This window comes from Anticarsia gemmatalis, chromosome 16 (genome assembly GCF_050436995.1).
Source record: "Anticarsia gemmatalis isolate Benzon Research Colony breed Stoneville strain chromosome 16, ilAntGemm2 primary, whole genome shotgun sequence".
Lineage (NCBI taxonomy): Eukaryota > Metazoa > Arthropoda > Insecta > Lepidoptera > Erebidae > Anticarsia > Anticarsia gemmatalis.
This window is the reverse complement of record NC_134760.1, coordinates 7038337-7051709: the sequence shown is the minus strand read 5'-3', so window position 1 is coordinate 7051709 and position 13373 is coordinate 7038337. Positions and strand designations below refer to the sequence as shown.

The window sequence follows — 13373 nt, the reverse complement described above, 5'->3', positions numbered from 1 at the left end:
AACGATGCGAAATTCCGCTTTTTCAACACAAATAACTTTCTGGGATATCGTTTTTATGATCTGGTAATTGCACAGTGGTTTTCTGTAGAATTATATACAGTGACTCGGTTTTACACGCACTTAATCCTGAGTACAAGGTACTTGATGGATTCAATCTGCCAGCCTTTAACATCTTGGTTAATTGTTAACTATCTATCTACATTGCAAAAGAAAAAATACACTTATCCGTGTAACGAAAGTAGCGCACGTAGACTATGACATCAAACTTACTGAATATGATCGTTTTAAGATCACTTTAATTCATAAGGTCCTTGTCTATACACTTTCCAGAACCATTGGAAAGTCAGTTTCAATATCGTAATCTAAGCTCTAAAGTAACAATAAAATGGCCGTAAACCTGGACACGTATTCGAACTCCTGACCCCGCATTATGTTCCAAGCAAGTCGCCTTGAAACACTTTCGTTCAGGCCTTTAATTTGCGTCCGTCAGATACGACTTTAGTTAATTCGTATGCTGACTTTGTACACACCGATTCCTAAGGTTGGCATTAAAATTGATTTAAATTATCTCTTTTAGTATGAATATTAGTTTATTAGGACCCTATTTATTTTCCAATGCTATTCGTAGAAGATAATTTCATCTATTTGTAAACAATCCGGTTAAACGGCATTTTGTTTCTTTGCTTTAACAGAGGCGTGATAGCCCTATGACTAGTATTTCGCAAATGCATACATGCTTATTATACTATTTGAGCGATCGGTGATAATTGTAGTTATGAGTTCTTAGCTACTGTCAAAATTATACCTAATTGCTTTTTAACTACTGTAACTGACTGTAATAAGGCTTGGGGCAGACACGATGTTAATCGCATGTTCCACTGCTGCTATTTGTCATGTAATTCCGTTCCTAGTGTATTGTAGTTACACGTTGATGATAAATGACACGTGTAGAACAAATTAAATGAGTAAGCACGTGTCGCCTAAAGCTTATGTCAAAATGTTTCTTGTCTGATGTCGTCGGTAAATGACAATGTAATTGTTTATCTACCTGGATACTCTACAATACATCTGATCTATTTCTTCTTACGTTGTTAACACTGTGATTATAATATGTGATAGTAAAATATCGTTTAAAACTTCGTCTAATTTAGCTTCACCTAGTCAAACTTGTGATTTAAAGAATTAGTTAGTTATAATACTTTTCTTACTTTTTGTTAAAACGAAATAAGTTATTTTACAACTCGTCGTCATGATTAAACCATTTCATCAACAATTTAACATTGAAAACTAGAAAGAGGAAACATATCATGTAGTTATATCATGCAAGTAAAGCCGCAATCGTTGGCTATAATATGCATATTTCTCAAACACTTTCTTATCTTAAATATTCAATCAAAAGTTAGAAAGTGTATGATAAAACTAACATCGCCAATCTATCGCGCACTGCTTCCGAAGTATTTAGCATTATGAAATAATTTCACACACGATTTAGAAACTTGCAACTTTGCCAATGAAAGTTGCAAAATCATCATTGTTTTGCTAAACGTTCTGTTAGTTTTTTTTATGCTAACATAACCTATTTGCGATATCGACTATTGGTAAAGTATATTGAGGATAAAATTAGGAAACATCTCATCCTTAGTAGAGGCAGGCAGTGGCTAAAAAGGCGTGATATTATGTTTTTCAAAATATTTTGTTACATACAGGTAGATTTCTGTTATGTATTCAGTTATTGATATCATATTTACAACGCGAACAAAGGATTTCATGACATTCAATTCTAGAACTATTACGTGCACAGTTTTTGTATTGTCCAGCATATTTATATTTATTTGTAACGTAATATCGGTCACACTATTGTGTAAAATGTTATTACATTTGTAATATAATAAGAAAAACTCGTAACATAATAAGAAAATACAAGTAATAAACGAAAATACTATTTGAATTTTCCGCTCATTTTACACATAATAGAATTGTAGTCAAAGAACTAGTCTACGTCCTTGGCACATGACTGTTGGGTCTGCAAATATTGTACTAAGATATTGTTGTAAATAAATACTCTATCTACGAACAATGGCGTAGCATATCTAATTTGAAACAGAAAATTACATTTCGTGTGTTAGAACTGCCATGGAAATTAACGTGAGATCTTTACGAGTTGGTCATTACGGACGGATATGGTTGAAAGCAAAATCACGGAAGGCATCGGTCTCTCGATGTCATCAGTACTCTCTGCAGATTGCAGACTTCCATTAATGAAGGCTTTGAAATGAATGGCGTTATAATGAATGAATATTCCCTCCGTTCTCTATTCAAGAATATTGTCTGAATGGAAATCGTTGCAATGAAATCACTCATTATCATTACTTGATTATACCTTATAGCCTTCAATTAAAGATCGCCCTACGAGGCAACTTTTACTGCTGCGTAAGAATATAAAAAGTAGTAGCATAGAGAATAGGTACCGACATTTTTCTTTATTTATGGTTGTTTATTCAAATAGGAAATCCCGTGTCGCTTTCTATGTTATAAATAAAGTATTGAAAGGAAATGCGAATTTCAAACTTAGTTTTAATTCTACAAAACTTACTTAGTTTCACTAGAGAGTCTTGGTCATATTTGTTAGAATACTTCATTGTACAACCAGCAAATTATGAAATCGTTTACGTTTGTTTTCGTGTAGTACATCAGCTGTAAAGCTTTTCAAATACGTGTTATATCGTGAAAACAACAAAATAACGTGTCATATAATTGATCTAAAGTATGTAGCGTGTTGATAACGGGAATATGTATTTAGTAGACAATAGAGGTGTGTCCAGGACAATGGTGTAAAACATCTGAGTCTCGTTCAATAGATGTTAACTGTACTCGTGTGACAATCACAATACATTCAATTGACATTACAGATTTATTTGTCAAACATGTTTTGTTGTTATTTACTACGAGTGTCAATTGTTTAATCAGTTTGAAGTGTGTACGATATAAAACGATTATTTGATTAGCAATGCTTTGTCATATAGATAGTTGTTAGATTTCTATGCGTGTTTCGGTTGCATTTGTTATTTCTGTTCATAAAATGACTTTTTCTTTCTATTATTTACATACATTTTATGTTAGACGTTATTCCTATATTCATAGATTTCTACTTTGTTTTCACATTTTTCATACGTATGCTAACTAGGCATTCATGCGAGCTATTTACAGAGTTATAATTTCTTATTAATATATTATCGATTACTGACTAAATAGATCAATTCTGCCTTTGACCGTTACGATGAAACTATCATAGTATGATAATGAGAGTAGGTCTATTGACTAATGTATTTGTTCATTTGTAAATCAGAGTAGGACACTTCGAGAATCACTAGTTCCAATTGTAAATAGGTCACAGTATTTGCACATGAAGATAAAGTCACTCGAGAAAAATCGGAGATTTAGAACGTCGTACCACATTCGATAAAAATATAAACCAAACAAACATTCGTAAATAATTTCTAGCACAAGATAAAATATGGCTGCCTAATAACATTAAGTTGGTTTAAAACTAGATCGCGATTACTAGCGAATAAAGCGTCTGTATAATATTTATGACGGTATATTATAAAAGATAATATTAATATATTGTATTGGTTGATATGAGTAACGATATTGAACTGGATTAGTTCAATATTATGTTCAACAGCTTTGTTTGTTTTCAAAGTCGTTATAATTGTTTAAGTGCAAGTACACACGTTGATTCATTAAACAAACGTGTATTTTCACATGCCTCTCTATTTATTCTCACACTTATCTTGTTCAGTTGTTCAGGGTCGATAGCAACAGCTGCGGGCCATTGTAATCCTTATCACTTACACGATAAGAACTATAAACGGAAAAACTGATTGTTACTTTTTCACGTCGTAAATAATTTTTTGCTCGATCACGTCCATTCATTGAGCTGCCAAAGGTCCGGTTTTTTGGACATTTAAGTACATCCATTAACAAAGACTTTAGCGACCTAATTTTAATTATAATGTTTATTTTTAACAATAATTATTTTTAACTTAGTGTTTGACTGGCTCCGTGGCGCAGTGGTTTAGGTCGCCACGCCGATCCCACTGAGTCGGGATGCACCCACAAATGATTGTTTCGGGTCTGGTTGTACTTTGTGTCCGTTGTTTGTATGTTTGTAAAAGTCTCCGCGACACAAGAACGATTCTTAGTGCGGGAGTTGTCTTTATAAACCAAAGTGTTTTCGTATATAAGATCTTGTTGTAACATTGGAGTAATTTTAAGGAGCGTTAGATCTATTAAGGTTTCAAAATTGACAGTCAAGCATGATTCATATAAAATTGCGGACTACTTCAAATCCGGGCAGCCTTGAAAGTATTTATTAATTTGTGTGATACCGACGTAAAACGACTGACATTATAACACCGAACAAGTTGGCCTCTATAGCTCGTAAAATATGCATCCAGACTTCAAAAATGCTTTAAGCTATATTTAGACTTGGTAATTATTGATAATTTGATTGCATCCTATGTCGTGTTGTTTAATGTATGTTTAAATGTCGAAATAGCTTTTGAAGAATATTGGAGTCTGGTGTTTTTATTTATTTTGGTCTTGATTCTCTCCAGTCGAAATTAATTAGGAAAACGATGGAAAATATATATTGTTTTATATATTCTGTGTATATCGTTTAGCCTAGTCAAGGACTGTCTTAAGTAGACACTTGAGATAAGTTTCCAATAGCGCCACTATCAACTATGTGGAAAATCCCGAACTGTTCTTTTCTATCACATAAATAGTATTTTAACTTATGTTCAATATCATTAAGTTTGACAATTTCACTTTGCCGTAACCATCTATATTTCTAGATGTTTGTTAGCCATAATTAGACTTGATAAGCAGCCTTGTCATAATTCAGAATATCAACCAAAGATACAAATCCAATTCGAGCTTGTAGTTACAAAGTAAATCTAACTTATTGTATTTGTTTGACAGAGGGCCGAGTGGAAGTATCCCGGGAGAACAAGTACCTCAGTACGATGGCCCCGGGCAAGGTGTTTGGAGAGCTGGCTATATTGTACAACTGCAAGCGTACAGCCACCATCAAGGCGGCCACGGACTGTAGGCTGTGGGCCATCGAGCGCCAGTGCTTCCAGACCATCATGATGCGCACTGGACTCATCCGCCAGGCTGAATATACTGACTTCCTTAAGAGGTATGTTTGTGTAGATACTTTTAACCATATATCTTTATTTAATCTCAAATCAAACAAATTACTATTAAACTATGACTATGACAAAAAAGAATACAAACATTAAATTTTAACCACTCAATTTGTCATCGTGCGTAGTGCATTGGTTAAGCCGACACCATAGCAGGCGAAGGTTTTGATTTCAATGTGGAAACGAAACAAATATTGTCTGCGGCCCAGAATTAGATGCTTCGAATCTACAATAATCTACATGTACATTGCGGCGTTTGTATGTTAATTTGTTAAAATTCAAGACAAGCGTTTCTGGAAAAAAAATCGGCTATAATAACATACATTCAGTATATATTCATACAGTAGCTTGATAGTTTATTTATATGTATTGCTTTAAATTACTTATTTGACTCTACAATGCATAGTCCCGCGGGAACTGTTTTATTATTATGGTTCCCTAGCATGACTCATAGTAAACAATCGCTTGAACACATGTCATGTTTTTACACGAAGGTACATTGTCTTACTGGCTTGGAGGTCATGAACATAAAGATGACATGTTATATTTTTATTCTACCAGTCTCTGAGTGGTAAGAAAATCAAAGCTGCTTTTATTTTACTGCAACTGCAAAATGTTGTTTTAATCGCGTCATAAATTTCTGTCTGCACACTTGTAAATACATGTTATTTCGGAGCGAAATGTCAGTGTCGAGAGATTGAAATAATCTGCAGTCTAATGCTTCATTCAAAACTAATATTCCTTTAGAAACTCAAACATTTATATTCAGTTTTTTTACAAATTAGCATTTTTTGTATCAATAAAACTAGCAGAGAAATCTTGACACTGAACTTTCCAGAGCATTTGTTTTTAACACAGAAACTAGATGGACGCGTTGTTATAAATTGCAATATAATTGCCATGATGTTCGTTTTATAGCACCATCAATACTTGTACGGTCGTAAGAAGACTCACGCATCATCGCATGAAATGTGTGTCCTATAAATGAATGAAAACGCAAATCATTCATTCTTGGCACAGAAATATAAACGATGTTCGGTTTTTTAATGTGAGCTTTATTTAGATGGACTATTTCAACTTTCCTTCCTAATAAGACACGTTGTTTACAATAACGAGGCCAGTAACCTCGCTGCAGAGACTTGACTCACGAAACGTTCAGATATTTTAACTACGTACGTCCGTGTCCCAATTTTTATTTGAACATATGTCACGGTTTACAAATTAATCATAATATTTAATGTAAACTATCAAAGCTCATCTATAATATTTCTGTATTCTAATTAACCTACAGAAAGTTTATAATTTAAGAAGTACATGCATATTTATAGTTGGATAGATCAAGCTTAGGTATATTTTTCAGGTTAACATCAAATAAAATTATAGAGTTACATCTGAATTGATTACGTGCAATAAAATACGAAAACCCATTACATTCACTGTCCTTCCATAGTGCATATGCAAAGGATGATAAACAATGACAATAACAATTCTCAAGTTACACGCTTGAAACTCTACTAACATTTTATTATTCACGTTTCCGTGCAAGTGAGTCCACAGTCCACTCGCTTCCGTCTTCATTATTCCTCCTGAATAGGTTCTGTATATCTGTGTTTGTCGTATATAACAATACAAACTTGCCTCCGAGAGCATTACCGATGACAGGAAAGGATATTGACCCCGGGACACTTATGCAAATGCAATGGGCCCATTCTTCTGCTTTTGAGCTCGCACTTTTACAATAGCCTGTATAGGTACTCTATGTGTATGTGCCTTGACAGCAAACTGTAGATTGCAATGATTTAAAGCGGCACATACATAACGTTTTGCCACGGTCTGGTAAGAAAAGAATTACAGACGTGCGCATCACTCATATCGGTTGATACCGGTTGGCACTCCATAAATGCACTATCTGACGAATAAGTTATCAATCAATTTTGACAGATTCGGTTTATGAAATAAACTCTTTCGAGCCAGCAGGATGGTAATCGAATTATTCTGATGTTATCGCAAAAGATATTCTGACCTTTCGAATAAGACTGTATTTTATGGAGTACCAAGAAGGTCTGTTCCCGTTTCTAAAGTTACTCTATCATTAAAGAAAATATGCAATTTAAATCTGATGATAGATATAATCAGATGGTGTCAAGATTGCAATAAAACCAAACATTAAACAATATCAAGGTAAACGCAGTCAGTACAATAATTATTAGAAACCATGTTATGGGAACGATCAACGCAATAGAAGAAATAATGTATCTAAACATTCTCAGTAATTTGTAACCTACATACGATTGCTTGTGCCGCTCTCAAAAAACGTATTGGCGTGTAGTAATAATATGAATATTACTCATCATAAAGATAAGTTTTATTGAAGAGAAAATTAAAAATCTTTAGTAGAAAATATCATAAAATTTCATATGATGGCCACGTACGCACTCTCTTTTTTTATTAATCCATTAGGAGAGCCCTACGGGTGTAGTAAAAGATATTTTATTTGTGTGACTGTACCTACGTCTCGCGCAGTGTAACAAGATCGCTGTCCATTTAGTATCAAGGGTATCGTGTTATAGAATGCTAAGCATCTGTTACTTTATATCCTTAGTGAAGAGCTCGCTTGCACTGCGGTGATCCATCTTAGTTGAAGCCATCACACTCAAGATTAATGCCTTGATCTCGCTGTTAATCTAAGTTATTGCTTTATTTTAGAACATGTTGGGTTTCATTTTAAAAATATAGATGATACTTCCATGCGAGTGGAGAATGATAAAAATAAACGAGGTTATCTTGTAGGTCAGTTGATGTTACGTCTTATAACTTCTCGTTTTGTTCGATGTATTCGGTACAAACGGTTGGTAAAGTTTAAGTTTGTCGTCGTGATGTGTCCAATTCAAATGTCAAAACGATACGCAACTAAACCTTTATGTCTATCATTCAATGCGTACGTGTAGAATGTTTATACTCTATGCTATTAAACCGACAATAAAACAAAGCTATTGTTGACGAAACCAGTGTCAACGCGGCGTTGCCCAAGGCGGCAGTGGCGCGCGCGCACATTTTACGAAACTCACTTACTAACCCGTCACGTTTGCAAGTTGACATTTTGAGACTGCAATCCTTTCACTACAACATAACGTCTATTCTAAGAAAGGAAAACTAGAGAATACAAGCACATATATGATTTTTACTCAACAACCCAGCAGATCGAAATGACGGTAAAGTCGTAACATTCCCGTTAAAATTGCTAGACTGATTTATTAGTTTTGTCTGAGTGTAGATTCACAAGCTTGCTATAAACGTATTTCCTATTGCTGAGATTAATTACAAAGCACTTGAGGCGACAGTTAAGCTCCTCAATAAGTAATTCGCGCCATAGTCATTCACTTACTGTACGCCTTCTTTCACACGATTACCTGTAATGTTTATAGTAAATAAACATATAATTTATGACATGGGAGCTACAATTGTGCTATGTCATTACATTTTCTGGTTAATATCGTTGTTGCAAGGTTTACATCGATAATAAATGCGCAAATTATAAGTATGAATGATAAGTAGTCTTACAACAATACTTAATGTTCTGCTAAGATAGAGACGTAAGGGTAATATTTACCTACAAGCATTGACTGCTTAATATAAATAAACATATTTTTTGCTGTCAGAAACATTTCTCAGAATCTCTATACAAACAAACCTATACACGCATGCTTACATTTGTCACACGTTTGATATAATCTTGTGTTTAAATTTACGATTTTGTATAAAAAGAACTGACAGCGATGCTTGTTATCGTGTATTCCTTTTGTGTTAGGTTCAAATATTGACTAAAGACAAACATTTACTGATTTCAGTGATAAATAACTACGATTTTAGCAAGAACGTTCAAAGTATATTTCACAGTATCATATTACAGATACGTCTTTGTTTTCGTGGCATACTTTTACTGATAATATCATTTCGAGTTCACATTTCAAGTTACTACAATAGAACCGTGAATAGCTGATAAAGTTGACCAACTAGTATGACAAGTTTCAGCATGAAGGACAATAAAGCAATACGTCGATTGGCAACCACCAAAATTTGTGTCACAATTATTTATAGTCTCACTTCGCAAGCCAATAGGGCTTGATTTAACATCACATATACTACCTAGCTAACTCGCGCAACTTCGCTTGCGTTACATATGAGAGAATGGGTCAAAATTTTCCCCGTTTTTCTAACATTTTTTATTGGTATTCTGCTCCTTTTGCTCGTAGCGTGATGATATATAGCCTATAACCTACCTCGATAAATGGACTATCTAACACTGAAAGACTTTTTCAAATCGGACCAGTAGTTACTGAGATTATCGGGTTCAAATCAACAACCAAACTCTTCAGCTTTATAATATTAGTACACTAATATATGATGTTAATAATATATGATGATAACAGTAAATCGATGTATAAATCAAACAAGTAATCTAGCGTTATAAAGATTTTCCTCTATAAGATATAGTAGGAGCTTCTGCCTCGACACACTTTAGCTAATTACGTTTATACATTAGCATCGAGTTACACGAAGTTGCAATGTAACTACGCAATAGAGATATCAATTTACTGCGTTATTGATGTTCAATGTCCATTGTTTTGGGAACACGGTACTTGAAACAATTTCATCCGTCAGTCGTTTAATGTATAACGTCGGGAACAAATTGGGGGCCGACTTCATTTAGGTGGGACAATATTGTGAGTGGAAGCGTATTTCAACAAATTTTCATATAACATGAACTATCGATAGAGATGTTTATTAATAACACTAAGAAAAGTAGTTCACCATTGCCATTAATCTTAATTATGTGTAACACTTAAATCGATGCAGTTATCTTTTAATAAACAACATTTTCTATAGAAATAAACAGCATCATTTTCTCTGTAATCATCACGTCGTAAATGGTTGCGATTAGGCGTTTAAACAATCATATTGATTACAATTTAATGGGCGCACGGCTGCGCCATGGGACTGCACTACGCTGCACTTATCAGACAATTAAACCCGCATAAAAGAAACGAGTCATCACCACGATATTATTGTAACTGTACGTCACAGTGTACGCGAACGAAAATTGCCACAATCATGTACTTTTTCACGGTCAATACTCTGTCAGTCAAAAGTTTATTGTGTCAATATTACCGAGCTACCGTATGTGACGATATACACGTTATTTACTCGCATTGCGTAATTTCTAGCAATACGGCAACATTGAGAATTGTTTATCATAATAAACTTGATTCTTTCCATTCCATAGTGTTATTATGAGGTAGTTCTCGAGAATAGATATTTCTTGGAATTTCAAACTACATATTTAAAAATGTTAGAGACAGAAATTCATTGGGTAGTATGGCACCTTACGGTAGTGGTATCGATATTTTAGACAATCAACACAAAATTATCCATTGAACTGAAAGTCGTCTAGGGAAGGGAGATGATTCCTATCCGTTCCTATGATATAAGAAGAGAAACGATGTTAGTCTTTGTTTAAACCTTCAAGGAAATACAAACGTTACGTTACGTACGTTTCTGTGTGTCACAACATTTAGTTGTTCTACACAACTAAGACAACCACACACGTAATGCGACTATAAAGATCTCAAAACGTCCGTATGACCTTATCATTACTAATACTGTAATAAAAACTGTCTTAGAATAAGATCAGCCTTTTAATTTGACATTATTTTGACCTTACAACAAGGTTTTGGCAGTGGCCTCGATCAGTGACAGTTCCGCAATTATAGATTTATTAAAATTATGTTCTAACGTTAATTGGACAAGGTTTGAGACATGTATTTTTATTAATGTCATAAAATAATAGTATAAAGTCAGCTATTAATAGTAGTAGCGTGCAGGAATTGAAATGGCAAAGTTGAAGTACGAAATATATTTGGCATTATCTAAACAACTTAGCACCTGCAAGATCTTTCGCAGAGATATTAATGGCCAGCAATAAAATATAACAGTTACAATGAAGAACTAAAATCTATTTGATGGTATTGAAATATATTTATTTTTATTAAAGATAGGCAATGAAACTATTGGCAAAACTCCCCGTAAAAGAAAGAAGAAGAAACTCTTTCAGAAAAAATCTAATGTTTCCAGATTATTTATTGTAAAAGGTTATCAATGGTTCCAACTCTAGAATTAAAGTTATACCTAAATAACATTTTAACTGTCGTCATATAAAACTCAATTATTCGTTAAATCAATCCTATCAAATCCTACACATGTTTTCTTGTCTACTCAGAATAAATTTTCTACTTTATCAGGCAATAAACAAGATTTATGTCAAAATTGAAACCCTACTAATATATTATACAGTACAGGTAATACAGCAAAGCCTAAGTAACTTTAACTTGTTGAGTCATAACATGACTCACTCAAGGAAATCTCGCAAGTGGTCCTGCCACCTTTTAGCATTTACTTTCAATTTAACCATTTATACTTGACTAGCTGACCCGCGCAACTTCGCTTGCGTCACATTAGAGAATCATAATTTTCCCCGTTTTTGTAACATTTTTCACTGGTACTCTGCTCCTATTGGTCGTAGCGTGATGATATATAGCCTATAACCTTCCTCGATAAATGGGCTATCTAACACTGAAAGAATTTTCCAAATCAGACCAGTAGTTCCCGAGATTAGCGCGTTCAAACAAACAAACAAACAAACAAACTCTTCAGCTTTATAAGTATAAGTATATAAGTATATAAGTATACTAGCTGACCCGCGCAACTTCGCTTGCGTCACGTAAGAGAATCATAATTTTCCCCGTTTTTGTAACATTTTTCACTGTTACTCTGCTCCTATTGGTCGTAGCGTGATGATATATAGCTATAGCCTTCCTCGATAAATGGGCTATCTAACACTGAAAGAATTTTTCAAATCGGACCAGTAGTTTCTGAGATTAGCGCGTTCAAACAAACAAACAAACAAACAAACTCTTCAGCTTTATAATATTAAGTATAGATAAGTATAAGTATAAGTATAGATTGAATACGCATAAATTTACTTGAAGTGATAAGATTCCTATCGCCAGTTCTGCATAAATAATCTAACAGTTAGTAGTCATTAGAAATTCAAACAATTTATAAGCGGAAATATCGATAAAAATTTTGATCAGCGTACTGTACGGATAGAATATTGGAACCCGGAAAGACGTATTATCGACCGTGATAAATTGTTGTGGGTGTAAAAAGGCCCCCATAATATGATCTATAGATAATTGTGTCTGTCGTGAGAAACAAGTATGGGATGATGTCACCTAAATATGAACAGCCAGTGTTTACTAAACTCGGGTTTATTAAACACTTGATATGTTTCTTTTGTATGGCAGAGATACTATAAAAATAAATAATACACAATTCTTATAAAAGAACACACATTTTGAGCGACTGGAATACATTAATTAATCTATCTGAATTGTAATCTAAACTCAATAGAAAAATGATGACAATACTAATTCAAATATTATGGCTATACGATTATAGCTACATAATTACACAAACAAACATCCAACATCCGTTATCTACAAGAGATGACAACACAGCTCATGAACCATAACATCAACCTCAACTTGTTTATTTTATGGCGTCTAAATTCCATAACAAATAAACACTTTCCATTGGTCAACGTAACACAGTTAGAGTGGTTAGAACCTACTTTTTCCGTGTGACATAACAGCGATGGTCCAGTAACGTTTTTGTCGTTTGTTTTAGCGTGCCGATCTTCAAGAATTTGCCCGAAGATACGCTGATCAAGATCTCCGATGTGTTGGAGGAGACTCACTACCAGAACGGCGATTACATCATCAGGCAAGGGGCCCGCGGTGATACCTTCTTCATCATATCTAAGGGACAGGTATGTGGCATTTTTATTAGTGTTTCACGTTTAACGTTTATTAGAATATTAAGAGGTGTTTAAGTTTTTGATTTCGTAACGTTTGATATTAACAACGTCCTTTTCCTTTGACCTTTTGCATAAAGCTAATCTTAAATTAATATTTGGTAATAAATTAGGAGGCATCCGAAACAAATGTTTGATAGCCATAAAACAAGTAATGATAGACAGTAGTGTTGATAAGACTCGTCATGGCCAAGTAGATGACTGGGAGTAAAATATAAATAGAAATA

General features: G+C 34.0%; 1 protein-coding gene across 6 annotated transcripts in view; it reads left to right on the top strand.

Annotated features, from left to right (window-relative positions):
- The window catches only part of for (cGMP-dependent protein kinase for), a 122389-nt gene that overhangs the window by 99515 nt on the left and 9501 nt on the right, over window positions 1–13373 (top strand). For all 6 annotated transcript variants that reach the window (XM_076124174.1, XM_076124175.1, XM_076124176.1 and 3 more), the window contains 2 exons: window positions 4987–5206; window positions 12960–13101. In XM_076124174.1, the coding sequence (XP_075980289.1) occupies window positions 4987–5206; window positions 12960–13101 (362 nt within the window). The remainder of the gene's footprint in view (window positions 1–4986; window positions 5207–12959; window positions 13102–13373) is intronic.